This window comes from Cimex lectularius, unplaced genomic scaffold (assembly GCF_000648675.2).
Source record: "Cimex lectularius strain Harlan isolate CLEC.00 unplaced genomic scaffold, Clec_2.1 scaffold17, whole genome shotgun sequence".
Taxonomy (NCBI): Eukaryota; Metazoa; Arthropoda; class Insecta; order Hemiptera; family Cimicidae; genus Cimex; species Cimex lectularius.
Genome location: NW_019392640.1, coordinates 1,522,398 through 1,538,993, shown reverse-complemented (window position 1 = coordinate 1,538,993; position 16,596 = coordinate 1,522,398). Strand labels below are relative to the sequence as shown.

The window sequence follows — 16,596 nt, the reverse complement described above, 5'->3', positions numbered from 1 at the left end:
GTAGCTATTTCTGAATTGTATTCTTTAGCGTGAAAGCCCTGTAGAACTGTATTTAACCATTTTTACCATTTCTTGCGTATTGCTATGGAATTTCCTTTTCGAAATCTATGAGTGACTTTTTTAGCAGACCGTAGTTCAGTATTCTTTTAGATAAAATTAAAAATTATTTCAATTCATTAATCTTTATGTAAGGTATTGGTTGAAATGAAAAAGTTAATGTAACGATCGGGATTCGAACCAACGACCTTCGGCTAAATACGCCGCTGCTCTACCACTTGAGCTATCGTGACTTCGTCCTCTCGGAAACCGACTCCTCATCTCAACCTACAACCTTTCCAATTTGCCCTCCTTTTTGCCATTTTTCAAATTTCGTGGCATCGTGGAATCCCAAGATGGCAAAAGAGGGAAATTCGAACGGTTGTAGTTGAGATGAGAAGTAGGTGCCCAAAGGGATCGAAGTGACAAGTGGTAGAGAAGCGGCGTATTTAGCCGAAGGTTTGGGTTCGAATCCCGTTCGTGGCACTAAATTTTTCATTTCAACCAATACCTTACATAAGAATAATTAATTGGTTTTTTGTCAATCGATTGAAAAATTATAAAAATCTTGTTCGTTTCTCAAGACATGCTCGGGATTTTCTTGGTAAAATTGTATTATAATTAATAATTATTGTAAAAATTGTGTCAATTTCTAGCAGACGGATTAATTACATGATGTAAATATTTATGTTGTTGGATAATGGATAATATCTATCTCGATCGATGGAAATATGCAAGGGTTGCAATTGTCATGTCAATGAGAGTCGAGATTCAAATAAAAAATTAATTTTAAGTGATTAAACTACATTTCAACATTCAAAATATACATCATATTAGTCATGATTGCCCCCCCCCCACAAAAAATTATTATATTATCTGTCAAACTTCAATATGTTGCAACTTTAAATGACAGTGACACCTCAAACTGCATCCGCGCTTCAAACGGTGGCTTTTACGAAAAAAAAGAACCCTTTCCGACTCTGCTGATAGGGCGTGCAAGAGGTGCGTGCTCATGTGCATGTGTTCCACGGACGGTGGGGGAGCTTTTCGAGCGGGTTGTGTAAAGCTTTCGGCCCCGAGTGGGACGGAGCCTCCCCGGTATATAAGCTCAAAACGCTCTCGCTTAGACGTCAGTCGATCAAAAGCCAACATCAGGACAGAGACATGAACAAGAAGGTAAGTCGACGAAGGGGAAGAGTACGACAATTTCGACTTCGGGGGTTACAACTTGGCAAAGCATTACGGGGATGGTCGGTGAAAAAAAAAAATGCACCTATCAAAATTCTTGGCCAAAATTTTTGTATGGAAATATCGATCCACAACACAAAAAACAGGACTATTAGTCAAAATTAAATTATTTAAACAGCTGAATTATTTTTCTCATTGGTTTCATCTGGGTCGCATAAAGCATAAATTCTTCGCCTTTCTTATAATTATATATAAAATAAAATCAAATGCCGTGAATGTAAAAATTCCAATATCATATTCGCAAAAGTTTTTCATAATCTACATAAATTTCTCTAAATTGTAAACACTCCAGTATTGAACATAACGAACTTAAAAGTTAACTTAAGAGAAAAATAAATGAAAATTTACCACTATATTCTTTTAACTTTGCCTGATTCAATTTTAATTTCATAAAAGAGATCCAACTTCATTGAAATTGTTTGAGCCAAGGATTTCCCTTTTTCTTATTTTCTCAGTGCTTGGACACTTCACAAAATTTTCTTGAGGTGGGGTTTCTCACGTCTGTTCATATTTTCCAAATTAGGGATAGTAAAATGCATGAAAATTTACCCTGACGCCCTCTCGATATTAAATCCATGACTATCACAACCAGCAAATTTATCTACTTTCAAATATGCCTGATTCACTTTTAATTTTCATAAAAGAAATTCATTTCATTTGTATTTTTTCGGCCGAGGATTTCCTTTTTTCTAATTTTCTCAGGGCTCGGACACTTTAAAAAACTTCCCTTTTCTAAGAGTTTATTACATGTTCTTCATCAAATATCAGATTTTCAAAATTCGTAGGAGATTGGTCCAAAAGTGATTAACATTTACTCTGAATTCCTCTCGACATTAAATTCATAACTAGCACGACTAAATATTCTTTCAAATTTGCCTGATTCACTTTTCATTTTCACAAAAGAAATCATTTCACTTAAATTGTTTCGGCCGAGGATTTCCTTTTTTCTTTTCCCAATGCTTGAACACTTATAAAATTCCCTTGAGGCGGGATTTCTCACGTCTGTTCATATTTTCCAAATTAGGGATAGAATAGCTAAAAATGCATGAAAATTTACCCTGACGTCCTCTCATTATTAAATCAATAACGAGTACAGTCATTATATTTTTTTTCGAATTTGACTGGTTCACTTTCAATTTTCATAAAATACGTTGATTTACCTTCAAATTGTTTCGGCCTAGGATTTCCTATTTTACGCCAGTGCTTGGTAATTTACAAAACTTGCTTTCTCTGGGGTTTATCAAATTTATATTTGTTCATAAAATAAAACAAATTCCCTAAATTGAAAACGTGATGGTCAAAAAGCCACAAAAATGTACTCTGATGTCTCTTGATATTAATACATGAAGAGCTTTGACTGGTTCTCTTTTAGTTTTCATAAAAAAGTTGCCTTTTCCCCAATTATTTGGGGCAAGGATCTCCCTTTGTTTCTTTTCCCAATGCTTGAGCACTTTACAAAACTTTCTTTTCCTGACTTTATTACATGTATATTTGTCCATCCAATACCAGATTTTCTAACTTCATGGAGGAATGGAATGGTCAAAAAGTCATGAAAATATACCTTGGTGTCCTACTGATTTAATATATAACGATCACATTTATCAAACTTGTATTCTTTCTCATTTGACTGCATCCTTTTTAATTTTCATAAACAAAATTTCACTGGAATAGATTTAGCCAGAGACTTGTCCTTTTTCCAAATTCTTGGACAAATTGCACATCTCTGCTGAGGGGTGTATCGTGACAAAATTGTCTGCTTTGCTCGTTCCGTAAAACAGTAAAAAAATATATAACAAAAAGTTCATTAATGGCGGAAATGTATATCGATCTTATAGAGAACGTCTCAAAATGCTGGAAACCATTTTCTTAAAGTTGTCTGGATTTTCGAAACCTGAGTGGAAAAACTGCTTGACCTCTTTTTTTCAGGCATTCCTTATACTTTTTTGTTTTCACAATAAAAATACTGTCACCAGATTTTATAATTTAAAACCACTCATTTTAGAATGTAATATAAATCCAACTTCCATCTTGAAATTTGGTGAAACTCTGATGTAGTTGCAACAGGTGACACACTAAAATTGTATAATTTTCGATATTCTATAGTTGAAAGTTGAGTAATTAAGCCCCTTCTGCTATAATATCATTATTTGCTTCTGATTGGTCTAGGTTTAACAAGTCGTGTTAATGGTTTGTGTTATTGTTGCTTAATCAGCCTTAGATTGAAAGCTTTAGATAATTGGTAACCACTAAATGATGTTTTTGTTTTAGTTGTTGTGGGTGGCTGTCGCCCTGCTCGCGGTGGCTCGGGCCGAAGATGGAGAGAAGAAGAAGGTAGCCGAAGAGAAGAAGGAGTCTGTCGCCGAAGAGAAGAAGACAGAAAAAAGAGGACTTTACGGCTTTGGATTCGGCCACGGCGGTGAGCTCGCGAGTTTCGGAAGCTACGGAGGAGGCGGCTACGGAGGCGGCGGCTACGGAGGTGGCGGCTACGGAGGCGGCGGCTACGGAGGCGGCGGCTACGGAGGCGGCGGCTACGGAGGCGGTGGACACGAATTCTACGGTTTCGGCGGCGGTCTCCAGCTGTCCGGTGGAGATTTCGGTGGACACCACGACTACGGGCACGTCAAGTCCGTGACCATCACCAAGGAAGTAGCGGTCCCGTACCCCGTCCACGTCGAGAAAAAAGTGCCGTACCCCGTCAAAGTCCCAGTCGACAGGCCCTACCCGGTCCACGTGCCGAAACCGTACCCCGTCCACGTCGAAAAGCCCGTCCCTGTCCCAGTCAAAGTCCCAGTCCCTCAACCTTACCCGGTCACTGTCGAAAAACACGTACCTTACCCCGTCAAAGTCCCAGTCGACAGGCCTTACCCGGTCCATGTACCCAAACCGTACCCAGTCTACGTTGAAAAGAAAGTCCCGGTCACGGTCGAAAAGCACGTGCCTTACCCAGTCAAAGTCCCAGTCGACAGGCCCTACCCGGTCCACGTCCCAGTAGAGAAACCCGTCCCTTACCCGGTAGAGAAGCCCGTGCCCTACCCAGTCAAAGTCCACGTCGACAGGCCCTACCCGGTCCACGTGCCCAAGCCGTACCCCGTGCACGTCGAAAAGCCCGTCCCATACCCTGTAGAGAAGCCGGTTCCCTACCCGGTCAAAGTCCCAGTTAAAGTACCTGTCAAAGTGCCTTACCCAGTCGAGGTCAAAGTCCCCGTTCATGTCCCTGTCCACGTTCCCGTCCACGTACACAAAGAACACCACGATTTCGGTGGAAGCCACGAAGGAGGATACTACTACCACCATTAAGTCACCAATCGAGGACTTCTCAACCTCGTCCCAAATCACGGTTACCAATAAACTACCAATAAAACAACTGTGTACCCTATTCCATGTGATCATTTAATGTAGATAAATAAATATATTTTTGTATATTATCATTTTTTAAACTGACTATTTTTCTTTTAAGCCTCCAACCCATACTAGATCCACTACGGGAAGAGGTCGATTCAAGAAGTCGTTAGCGTCCCAGAAATGCAGTTCGCTTGACTCTTCCTGTATGTGTACGAAGACTTCTTGTCATTACTTTCTCTTTTGTTCTCGACACAGTTCACCGTTTTATACTTCATATGTTTTTTAATCTTCTCTAATTATTTAATAGGAAAGTAATTTAACAAAATGAAAGTTTCGATTTTTCTACTCCGCTCAACGAAAACGTAACGGTCATCATCCGCTGTTTAAACATATTAATATCCGAATTAATTTGCATTAAAATTCCCGCCCGTTCTACCGTGTAAACTTCAAAAATGCGAATCCGTTCATATATCCAAAAACAAAGTGCGGAAGGCAGAGAAAAACGCAATTAGCTCACTCGTGAAAGGGGAAACTGTTATTTAAGGTTTCATAACATTTTGCTCGTGTGCTGGTGTAAATTTCCTTTCGGTAATAAAAAAAGGCTTAACAATGAAAAAGTAGCCTAGATCAAGTCAGTTACGTAAACGCGACCCGGGCTAGCACAAGCCGACCTAATTTCCAGGCGTAATAAGCTGATGTCCAACCTGCAGACGCATTTTAATAAACAACTTTCTGAAAAATCATTATACGATCTAATTGAAATCCTTACAACTTGTAATAATCACAATCATGGAAGAACTACAACCTATATGACCTAGTCAAGTAATAAAATTCATAAACAATCAGGTCTACCCGACGAATTGTACAGAACAGCATAACACTGATCATTCAATTGAAATTCTTGCAGGAGAATTGTCAAAAGTTAAAACATGTTCTATGCAGTAAGAATTTAATCAAACTCGGACTTACCTTATGTAAGGGATGTTTGCTGGTACGTGATATTTTGATCCGGGGTCGAAGTCTGTCTCGGATCGCAGCACTGGAGGTTTAATGCCACCAATTTTTTCCCTAGAAAAGAAAAATAATTAATTCACTCTGTACTGTATACACGGCATCTGTATGTTTGTAAACAAGAGGTACTTTAATCTCAAAACCGATTCAGGTCAGCTACTCCGGCGGATGCTCGCAACGTCCGAGTACTTAAATCACGCCAAAAAGTGAAACATAGAAAATAATGCAAGAAAGGTCATGGTTAAGGAAGTTCATCTCAGGAATACACACGACTTTGGTTTACAACCTCGATACAACTTGCGATGACAGAACATAATTTGGACTTTACTTACAACTGGTGTCAGCCGACATACTTCCACACCCGGACAAAATTATAGTCTACCCCACGTTTTTACAAAATCATTTACTCTAATGGACAAGACTAACAGGAAAAGACTTAGTTGGCTCAGTATCAGTAATCAGTTGACCCAATGTTGTAGTAAAGGTAATAAGCAGGGTGACGCATCAATGGAGAGTCTGACAGACCAAAACATCTAGGATAGATTAAAATGATCTGAAAACAACAAACTAAAAGCGTCTTAATAAATTGAGACCTAGTGATCTATCTATCCAGGGAAAATAACTTACTTTACTTAAAATACTTTTGACTTAATTTGTTTAAAATTACTTTTTACCATGATCGCAGTGTCGATAGTTGCATTGTCTCGGTGAAAGATGCCTGCTCGAAAGTTGTCAGGACTTCTACTATTTCTTAAATAAATATGTGAGATTTCTTGACGTTTCCGATCATTTTGGTTAGTCAGACGCTTTTTGGCTTTTCGCCATCTTACGTGATGGGATTGTGATGGTGCATCACCCTGCTTATTTCCCTGTCCCAATGTTGAAGGTGGCGAAAAGCGTCTGAAAGTCCAAAACAACGAGGATAGACCGACTAACATGATCGGAAACGACCAAGCTACAGGTTCATCACCTGCAAATCAAACAAATATCTCTCACAATTTCAAAGAGCTGACGATTAGGATCTTTCTCAAGACAACGCAACGTCCACACTGAGAGCAGAGTAAAAAAAAATGTTGAATCCAAAAGTATCTTAGTTTTACTTTGACTAACAAGATCACAAGGTTTCAATATTAATGAAAATTTTATAGTTATTTGTATAGATCATTTTGGTCTGACTATCCACGCTGTGTTGGTCTGTCCGACGCGTTTCGGCTTCCCTACATCGCTGCCTCATCATGCTTATTACCCTGTCCCAGTGTTGAAGGTGGCGAAAAGCGTCTGAAAGTCCAAAACAGCAAACCAAACAAATGTCCAATTTGTGCAAGTATAGTTAAAGAGGAGAAAAACTAGCGATTAATTTGATTTTCATCAAGACATGATGCAACTGTCCACACTTCGAACGTTGTAAAAGAAACTTTTTGAACGCAAAAATATTTCGGTTTTAACCTGGAAAGGCCGATCACCGTCTCAACGTCATAGAAAGCTTTTAGTTTGGTCATTTAGTCTGTTTAATCTCGTTGTTTTGGCCAGGCGCATTTTAGCTTTTCATCACTTTTAGCACAGGGTCAGTATAATAAGCAGGCACCAATGAAAAGAAGCTAAAACCTTCTGACTGGCCTAAACAGCGAGGAGTTATAGACCAAATGGTCAGAGAACACTGAAAATGGTGTCATGGCAAAACGCATGTGACATGACAACAGACAAGAAGGTACAAGACAGACAATTCTCCATTGATCTCTAAAACTAGCACCATTTCGGAAGAGATTTTAAAGTTCTTGGTGCACTTTTGTCGAATATTGACCAAATTTTCTATGCGTTAATATTCGAGTTGCTCCAGGCAGTTGAACTGCTTCCCTTACGGATAAACTGCTGGACAGATTACTGTCCGATAGTTCTCAATAAATTATTAGATTTTTTTATAAAGTCTGAAGTATGATGACCTGTGGTTTGGTCGTATCCGATCATTTTGGTATGTCCTACGCGTTTCGACTTCTCTTCACCTTACTTATTACCCTGACACGGTACTGAAGGTGGCAAAACTCCGTAATTGTTGAGACCTGATTATCGGGTTAGTCAGCGTAAAACCGATATAATTTTGGCTTCAAAAATTTTTTTTTAAAATATGATCACAGGGTTATGATGAAAGATGACCGATCCTAATTTTCCGCTCTTTCAATTAGTTGGGTAAACCAGGAGATTTCTTTGTGCGATCGGTGTATGATAAACTTGTAGCTTGTCGTTTCCGATCATTTTAGCCTACCTCTCCTCACCGTTTTTGTCTTTCAGACGCGTTTCGGCTTATCAGTAAGGATATAAGCAGGGAGAGGCACGAATGTAGAGAAGCCTAAATAAGTCTGACAGACCAACTCAGCGAGAATAGACAAACCAAAATGATCGAAAATACCACACTACAAATTCTCAAAAATGTTGACACCTGGTGATTGTCCTATCCAGGGTAAAAACGACAGAGATAAGGATAGAACGGCCAAAACGATCTGTAGCGGTTAAATAGCATAAATAATCAAACTAATTATTCAGAAATCGTGAGATGCGATCTGGTGTGATGTAGGTTTCAGAAAAACATTTTCTTTATGTGCCAACGTTTCGATCTTTATCGAGATCATCTTCAGGGCTCAAAGTGTTTGTCTTCTGTGTAATTGTGCCATTCTTGCGTGTCGTGTTGAGATGGCACGATAAAGAAAATGTTTTTCTGAAACCTACATCACACCAGACCGCATCTCACGATTTCGGAATAATTATCGATTAACGGTCACTAATAATCATCACACAATGAAACTAATGTCGAAATTCATCACGGGTTTTTTTTTGTAAATTGATTTTTTTCCCATATCTTTAGATGAAGCCTCCACAGGAAAGCTGTGAATCCTTTTGGCCTTGTGCCCGTTTGGAAATAGGGATTTTGCTATAAAATATATACAATTTAAATTGAAGCAAAATTTGCAAAAAAAAGTGTAAAACTTTTTCTATATTTTATAAGGTCCACGGCTTGACTAAAAATCAGAGACTGAAGAGTTGGACACCAGCAGCAGAAAAGCTCTCCATAATCAGACATTCGTTCCCACTCATCTTCCAGACGTAATCATTGCCCACGTTGACAAAATTCTCTGTAAATTGTCAACTTCTGTTTAAAGAGTTTGATCGTCCAATTTTTGTATAAATTAATGTTTTTCAGCCTACGACAGCACTGCCTCTTGGCATTGGCTTGAATATGAAAAACATAAAATATAGTAACAGTAAACTACAGGAAATTAGTTTTTATGGAATGCAATAAATTCCAATGACTCTGTTCTTAACAAGATTAAGATAAAAACTGTTCGTGGCCAATAATTTTACTGCAAGTATTGCAATTTTACCTTGAAGAATCTCATACAAAGAAGTTTTAATTTTTTTATTTTTACTTTTATTATTATTTTTATTTATTTTTTTGGATAAATTACATTTTATAAATTAAAAAAAAATAAACTAGCAAAATGTGGTGGTAGCATATTAATAGTTTTCTCAGGCAGTGGATTGTCAGAATCTTTTCATAATTAATGTTGTGAAACATCATATTCAACCAAATTATCATCATATGTCATATTTCGACACAAAAAAGATATAATTTCATTTAAAATTGTGACAAGAGATAGAAAGTTGTTTTTTAGCCAAAAAGTAAAACAGGATTTATCTGGAGAAAGGTGTCACTTTGAATCTTATCATATACAAATCCAGATTGGTAATTGCCTAATAAAAATAAAGTTGAATTCTTGAAATTAGATAATATCAGGGAATTTCTTTCCATTCCTATTCAGATTTTTTCAATAATTACACTTTACAGCAGATAATGATACGTGTTTAAATTAATAGATTTTTATTTGTTGCAAAAACATTTCTCTGAAACAGGAGAATCTTGATTTTAAAAATAATTAGGATAAAAAAATATTATCATGTTTTCTGTTCGGGGAAATACAAAATTTAACTTGAAACCTTATATTGTCGATTGATAAGAACCTTTATCAATTCATATAAATAATAGATTTATCATTGGGAGCATCTTTGTAAAGGAGGAAAAGTCAATAATCATTCGTCAAAGATGGGTCGTTCTATCCACATCGCTGTTTTCATCGCTTCTGCGTTCTTTCTTGTGAGTAACTCATGCAACTGGAGAACTTTCATGTTTATGGCATATGTGTGTAATTTTTTATTTTTATTTGTTTAGATGTACACCTCAGCAGAGGTAACAGAGACGAACAGTGAGTCCCGGTTGAACCTCGTCTTGAAAAATTTAACAACCGAAATTTCCGGGATCTCAGACAGGTTGAAAAATATGAGAAAAATCGCCAAAAGCTCAGAAGAGACATCAGCCAGCGTATCTGTAAGTATTGCTTTTAAAAAAATCAGATTTTTGAGGGCCTTGATTGTACAAATAAAGACACAAAGTATAGAATTGGTTGTGATCACCACCCACTATAAGATGAAATTTTAATTTTTTTATAATGAAATATTATTGTTATGTTGCAGAAAGAAGTTAGCTTAGATGCTGGAGTCGCCAAAACCAATGTGACATATGAAGAGCTTATCAAAAGGACTGAAGACGCCAGGAAAAAGGTCAAAGAAATGCAAGCACTGCTCAAATCGGTTTCGACTAAAATGGACACAATACTCAAGAAAGAAGACATCAAAAATGAAATGTAGGATAGAGCGTTGGAGTTAACATTTTGAAAAAAAAAATTTGTAAGAATCCTTATATTGTCATTAGAACACAAACCAATGAACTTTTGAACCAGCTTATTAAAATAGCGTCTACTGATTTTCCAAATTATAATAAGTTGTATGAGTTTTAAAATTATTCCAAAATTTCTGCTTTAAAATGTTATATGTTTTTACCATTGATGGACCAAATTAGCCTGGTATTTGTATATGTGTACCATAAAATAATATTTCCAAAGAAAGTTTGTTATTATTTGGTACAAGTAATAGCAGTTAAGTTGCTTGAATGATCAATAATTAAAAATTACTATTTTACTACTTTAAATGAACATAGATGTATAATTTTTTAACGAAATAAACATTTATATCAAATCGTGTATGTTATTGATTAAAATTAATTGATTAAAACTGGCTAACTTCTCCAAGTCTGGAAAGCATGGAATTAAAAACAAAAACCTACCTGTAATCCCACCACTGGCAGTTGTATCTTTCTTTAGGTATAGCACCCTGGAAAACGTCCCATCTCCAAGAATCCAAGGCGAGGCTAAACGCCAAAAATGGCAATTTATCCAACGCCAGCGAGTAAAGATAATTTATATTGTGTGGTATGTCGTCGTTTGAAGAGAATACCAAGCCCAGGGTTCTTAAGTGCTTCGGCGATCCGGCGGACATTGCAATCGCTTCACTCACAGCTTCGTGAAAACCTTTAAAATCACAATTAAAATGTTATTTGGTTTACTTTGTTGCTTTAAAAAAATACAATATTACCAGGATTAGCACCATCTCTGAAGACTTTAGGCTTATTTCTGTACTCAAGGAAGTACTGGATATGAGTCATTTCATGGTGGATTGTCACAAGATCCTTCATTGTGACCCGTGTACACATTTTTATTCTAGAAAATCACTTTCATTAATCATAATTATATGAACACGAGTACAACCACGCCTACCTGTAATCTCTTCGGTTGCAAAAGTCCCACGCGGAAGGCTGGCAGATGACGGGACGGTCTGGCGGCTCTTGGAGGAGAGAATGAGCCCAGAAGTCCGGAGGCATGCCGGATAGGTTGAGCGATAGGAAAAACTCCTCGGCCAATCTGAACATCGTCAATGGCGTGTAACCCTGCGCCAACAATGGTCTTAATTCGGTTCATTTGAATAATAAAAAATTATTTACTTGAGAGTTCATTTGAGGGGTGACATCGACGAATGTTTTCCCAGGATATGGTATAGTCACGTCCAGTATATTCGTCCATGACTGCGCCCACATGTTTCCTGAAAAAATAAATAAATAAATGTCATACTGCAATTGTTTGAAAAACCTTTTAAAAAAAAGGAAGAAAAAAACATATGCAAGCATTATCTCTGATCATTGGAGGGCCTTTCTTACTGCCTTCTTACTTTTTTCAATAGTTCAGACGGTTTGAATAGCCAACAAGAACATTTTGTTGTACACTTTTGTATTTGAAGATTTTTTAATAACCATTAAATCCTGAGATTTTTTCATATGTCTGCAGGGTTATAGGTTAAAAGGAATCTTTACAATTTTTACAACACAACTAGTATTTATTCAGAAATCGTGAGATGTGGTCTGGTGTGATGTACGTTTCAGAAAAACATTTTCTTTATCATGCCAACGTTTCGGTCTTTATTGAGATCGTCTTCAGGGCCCAAAGTGTTTGTTTTCTGTGTAATTGTGCCATTCTTGCGTGTCGTGTTAAGAATGCCCTCAACGATCGAAACATTGGCACGATAAAGGAAATGTTTTTTTTTTAAACCTACATCACACTAGACCGCATCTCATGATTTCTGAATAATTATCGATTAATGGTCACTAACCACCACACACAACCAATATTGTTCTATTTGGCATCTCCATTATTAATGAGAGCTCCTTTTAAGCTTAAGGTTTTGTGCAAGATACCAACGCTTTGTAAAGGAATCCCGTGTGTATACTCCAGTGTTTTTCTTCTCCCAGGAGTAAGAATTTCCGCCTTCGTACCAAAAGAGGACATGTTCCGCTGTTTTTTCTACTTCCAATATATCCACAGGCTTGTTTCTACTGTTCTGAGTGTACACATGTCTCCAGAGCCTGCATTGTTCAATCTGCAGTCCAACTCTTATTCTAATTCTGACAAATCCTAGATTTACTGGCTGCGAGCCATTAGTTTCTGTTTTCACATGCCATTGTCCTCGATTACAATTCTATTGATCCGATGACATTATTCGCCTTATGGATCTACATTTTTGGCAGTTTGCTAAGCAACAAAAGGGCTCAGGTTGAGTAACCTCTTCAAAATCACCTTGGCCAATTTGTCAGCATTTTCATTGCCCCTCTGTCATGTGCGCTCTATACCATGACAAGGGTTATTTGATGCAATCCCAAACGGCTCTTGACTTTACTACCAAGGTAGGTGTTCTTAGTGCTGCCTACCTGTCCTAGCAGAGGTTATTTTTTGTTAGTAATACCTTTTGATCACCTTAGTTTATATTATGGTTTTCAATAGCCACACTCTGCTTGAAAAACAGGTCATATTGCCCAATGTATATGAATCCTTGTTTTATTTTGACAGATACAAGCTCCTAACCCGGTCTTAGAGCCAGGTTACAAGATATAGTCGATATTAACTGGAAACCCTTAAGTAATTTGAAATTTTTTACCAAATCTGAATTTTGATGTCATGGCATCAACAGATATCTACAACCTTGTCTGCCTGAAGTTCCTCTTAAAGCTTTAATTGCCACTTTTAAGCGAGAAGGGGATTGGAGCCTGTCACTGCATTAGTCATGAGGCCCTTTTATGGCCCTTTTTCTCAATCCGAGTTCCTTCATTCTATCCTGTGACCCCTCCCAACCCTTGGTTGCAAGGGGGGTATCCGGGCACAAAATAAAGGTGCAGCCCAGAGGGTGTGGCAACCTCTAAAGCACAAGCTGTACTCGTGTTGGCCTAGGGTCAACATGGGTGGTGGGTGCTTTAGCAGAGTCACACGAGGGCCAATGCACTAGATCCTGTCTGCATAGACGGGGGAGGGGTGTATGGCCATCTGTACCATAGGGTAACTTAAATGTTTCAAATTTAGACCAAAGTTACAATGGGAATGGATTCGTGGTGGTGCGTGGTGACACCCCTGGCGGGAACTTAGACAGAGGCTGTCTCCTATCTGTGACCTTCGTGAAGCTTGCGTATGGCCAGCGTAATTACCCCCGGCCTCACGGGAGACGTTGCGACCGGACGACAGCGTGTAAGCGTTGAGGACGCGATGATCATGCTGAATAGTCCCTCGGATGTGTGAGTTAGCGAACGGAAACGGGTAGTGAATCGGTGTCTCTGACTTGAGTATGCTTTGTGCGTATGACCGGCGTGGTACCCTTGGGGAAGCGAAGGATCGGACCACCTAGGCTGAGCCTATGGCATCCCTTGAATGTGCATGGCAGGTGTAGGCTGAGCTCGATAAGAGACTTTACCATAGGTGGTGCTCATCTAGGGTGTGGTTAGCAATTCCACTTTAAACTAAACCACTGCTGGGGCAAAATGTTCCCGGAAGTTTCTACGCTAGGGGAGCCCCTATACTCAGGGAGAAAGAGTGGCCTTCTCTATCTAGGGAGTATGCGGGAGAACAGGCTGATGTATTTCGGCCTGTTAGCCCTTTGTGTGCGGCATACGACCCGATGCACAATGCGGGCCCGACCATTCGGAGTGGACAAGCGGAGAGCAAGGTTGTTTCGGCCCTTAGGGGCAATGGCGCCTCTACACCAATGCTGCGACAGTAACACCGTCGTATGCGGAGGTGCGTCAGCTCCCATCTTGAGAATCAAAATGTCCGATAAGGCCGAATAGGCAAGGTGCGGACGTTAAAGATCCTCTTGTCTTGTTGACGATGAGTTCTCGGGAACGGAATGTCACTGCATTAGCCTGTGTATTGTGACTCTAGCCTCTCCCTGGTTTAAGAAGTATAGTGGCAGTAGATTCAGGACTTCCGGGCAGCAGGGGTACTCAATAACAGTACTGAGCATTCTGACTGCCCTGAGCTCTAATGTCTATGCCCACCAAACCACGTAGGCTACCAAAGATCAAACAACCGCTATGTAAACCATAGAGACATATTTGGGTTTAGCCCTCGCCTTTTCCCTCAAAGTCTACAGGGTGATGAGTTTGTAGTTTGTTAATTACATGGCCAAACTACAAAAAATAATCAAAGCTTGATCCTCTCTGGTCATCCTGGCTCATTCTTGACTGACAGTACTTTTATAATTTTGCTATATTCAGTGATTCAGTTGGTTTGAAAAGACCAAAATTTGATCATAGTATGTGAAACTATTATGTTTATATTACCTAAAATATGAGCTGGCATGGGAGCTTCTCTCCCTAGTTTTTCTGGTCCGTACAAATCTCTCAATTTCCTCCTCACGTATGCATGTAACTCGTCATAAAGCGGTTTGATTTGTGCCCATGCGTCTTCGACATCAAGCCTGAACGATGGTGATTCATAAGGGAAAGACAAATACTCATAGTAATCAGTGAAGTCTGAAAAGAAAAAAAAAATTTTTGAAGTTCTCCAGATGTTTAGGATTAATTATGCTTAAAGCATACTGTTCAACCGAGCTGCATAGTTGCTCAGGTCAACCATCTGGTCATAAAGGTCCCGGATCTTCTGTCCACTCCTTCTATGCCACTCTATCCACGTGTGCTGCAGCTCGTCCCAGTCTTTACTCTTTGCCATTATATTTGTTAAATCTAAATTTTTTAAAATATATATAAACAAATTTTTATTTAAAAAATATATAATTTGGGATTACCTGGCTCCAATCTTAAGTTGCATTTCAACGGATCCTTATAGGAGCAAGTAGTAGCACCGTTGTACACCGCAAGCATGTCATTTATTAATCTGTTATACTAGAAAACAAATTTCATTTTTGTAATAACTCTAAAAATTAATAATAAATTAACAAAAAATTGAATTACCCTGTCCAGTTGGTCTCGGGGTAAAGCGGCAATGCCAATAACCGATAAAAATCTGATCGCTCGCCAAAGATGGTTCTCTCGTACTCGATCTTTAGGTATCTTACATAGGACGTCTCTTATTTTGATCTGCGCCTCAGTGTATGCCAACTGTCCTTCAAGCTGAAAAACAAAACAAAAAACTAGATGATGTAGACATCATCTTCTAAAACACTGTTGTTCCACAGAAAAAATTTCTAACACAATTATTAATGTAACGATGTTTTCTTATATTTTGACCTCAACAGTTAATCTTATGATTCTTCCTTCTTGAAGGTGGGATAATAGGTCATCTCAAAAAACCACAACCAGTTTTTATCCACAACGTTTCGGATTTATTTTAATCCTTCCTCAGATGAGTTAACGCAATGGTTAAAAAAGTGGTCGTCAGTCATTAATATTTTATAACAATTTATTTTAAAAAAGAGCCAGTGTGGTACTTATTCAGACTAGAAACAAACGTTTTAATATTTTGAACCTGACTAGGCACTTTTTTAACCATTGCGTTAACTCACCTGAAGAAGGATTAAAATAAATCCGAAACGTTGTGGATAAAAACTGGTTGTGGTTTTTTGAGATGACCTATTATCCCACCTTCAAGAAGGAAGAATCATAAGAACAATTATTAATTTTTAACTACTAGTGAAAAAAAGACAATTATATATTTATAATCTTTCAATAGCTACTCATTTTTATTGAAAATCGTTACTTTGGTTAAAATTTAAATAATTGTAATACAAATTCAGTCCAAGCTTCTTTAGTGCCATGGGAATATGTCCTCGTTCGTGACTTTATGACCAGCCACTTCATCCCAGTTATTGCCATTCGAGATCAGGACCTGGAGTCCACACCCTCTGAGCTCTCCCCATCCAAGGCACATAACCCAAGGCTACTTCTGGCTGAGTAGTATGTTTACTGCATCATAGAGTCAGGGAGAGAGTATAAATCAATGAAAGGGAGAGTCAGATGTAGAGTGTTGTTGGTGAGATCAGCCAACTGAGCCCAAAGGTTAGATCCTCCCGAGAAGTTGGTGATCAGAAGGGCCTCCAAGATCTACGCCTCAGTGCAACGTTCCCTTGCATGGAGACTGTACGCTGAGCAGTAAATCCTATTTATTAGCCAGAAGCCCCTTAAACTTGAGCATTTTTGATTAATTAATTAAACCCTTTTTCCCATATAAGACCGCTCCTCTTTGAGGACCACAATATTGAAATGTAATAAAGGTAAAAGTGCATTATTATTTATCATGAAAT

The 16,596-nt window shown here is 38.4% G+C and overlaps 3 protein-coding genes and 1 long non-coding RNA gene across 6 annotated transcripts in view; 2 read left to right on the top strand and 2 right to left on the bottom strand.

Annotated features, from left to right (window-relative positions):
• Positions 1-16,596, bottom strand: part of LOC106672168 (angiotensin-converting enzyme-like) — an 83,996-nt gene that overhangs the window by 47,039 nt on the left and 20,361 nt on the right. For all 3 annotated transcript variants that reach the window (XM_014403367.2, XM_014403368.2, XM_024228617.1), the window contains 9 exons: positions 15,308-15,466; positions 15,142-15,238; positions 14,936-15,079; positions 14,678-14,869; positions 11,522-11,619; positions 11,298-11,467; positions 11,116-11,240; positions 10,808-11,051; positions 5,596-5,694 (listed from right to left, as the gene is read on the bottom strand). In XM_014403367.2, coding sequence (XP_014258853.1) covers positions 5,596-5,694; positions 10,808-11,051; positions 11,116-11,240; positions 11,298-11,467; positions 11,522-11,619; positions 14,678-14,869; positions 14,936-15,079; positions 15,142-15,238; positions 15,308-15,466 — 1,328 coding nt within the window. The remainder of the gene's footprint in view (positions 1-5,595; positions 5,695-10,807; positions 11,052-11,115; positions 11,241-11,297; positions 11,468-11,521; positions 11,620-14,677; positions 14,870-14,935; positions 15,080-15,141; positions 15,239-15,307; positions 15,467-16,596) is intronic.
• On the top strand, positions 1,027-4,721 carry LOC106672174 (proline-rich protein 4-like). The gene is made up of 2 exons (XM_014403377.2): positions 1,027-1,212; positions 3,553-4,721. The coding sequence occupies exons 1-2, from the start codon at positions 1,201-1,203 to the stop codon at positions 4,579-4,581; spliced, it is 1,041 nt and encodes a 346-aa protein (XP_014258863.1). The 5' UTR covers positions 1,027-1,200; the 3' UTR covers positions 4,582-4,721.
• Positions 5,766-6,166, bottom strand: LOC112127549. The gene is made up of 2 exons (XR_002910621.1): positions 5,970-6,166; positions 5,766-5,825 (listed from the first exon to the last, which is right to left on the bottom strand). It is a non-coding gene; the product is annotated as an uncharacterized LOC112127549 (long non-coding RNA).
• Positions 9,660-10,462, top strand: LOC106672177. The gene is made up of 3 exons (XM_014403382.1): positions 9,660-9,781; positions 9,857-10,012; positions 10,159-10,462. Exons 1-3 carry the CDS (start codon positions 9,731-9,733, stop codon positions 10,330-10,332), a joined length of 381 nt encoding a protein of 126 aa, XP_014258868.1. The 5' UTR covers positions 9,660-9,730; the 3' UTR covers positions 10,333-10,462.

Excerpts from the sequence above, each read along its gene's own strand:
- LOC106672177 (XM_014403382.1), top strand. The coding sequence starts at position 9,731 with ATGGGTCGTTCTATCCACATCGCTGTTTTCATCGCTTCTGCGTTCTTT. Across the intron at positions 9,782-9,856 it reads TCGCTTCTGCGTTCTTTCTT|ATGTACACCTCAGCAGAGGT; the intron begins GTGAGTAACTCA and ends TTATTTGTTTAG. Across the intron at positions 10,013-10,158 it reads AGACATCAGCCAGCGTATCT|AAAGAAGTTAGCTTAGATGC; the intron begins GTAAGTATTGCT and ends GTTATGTTGCAG.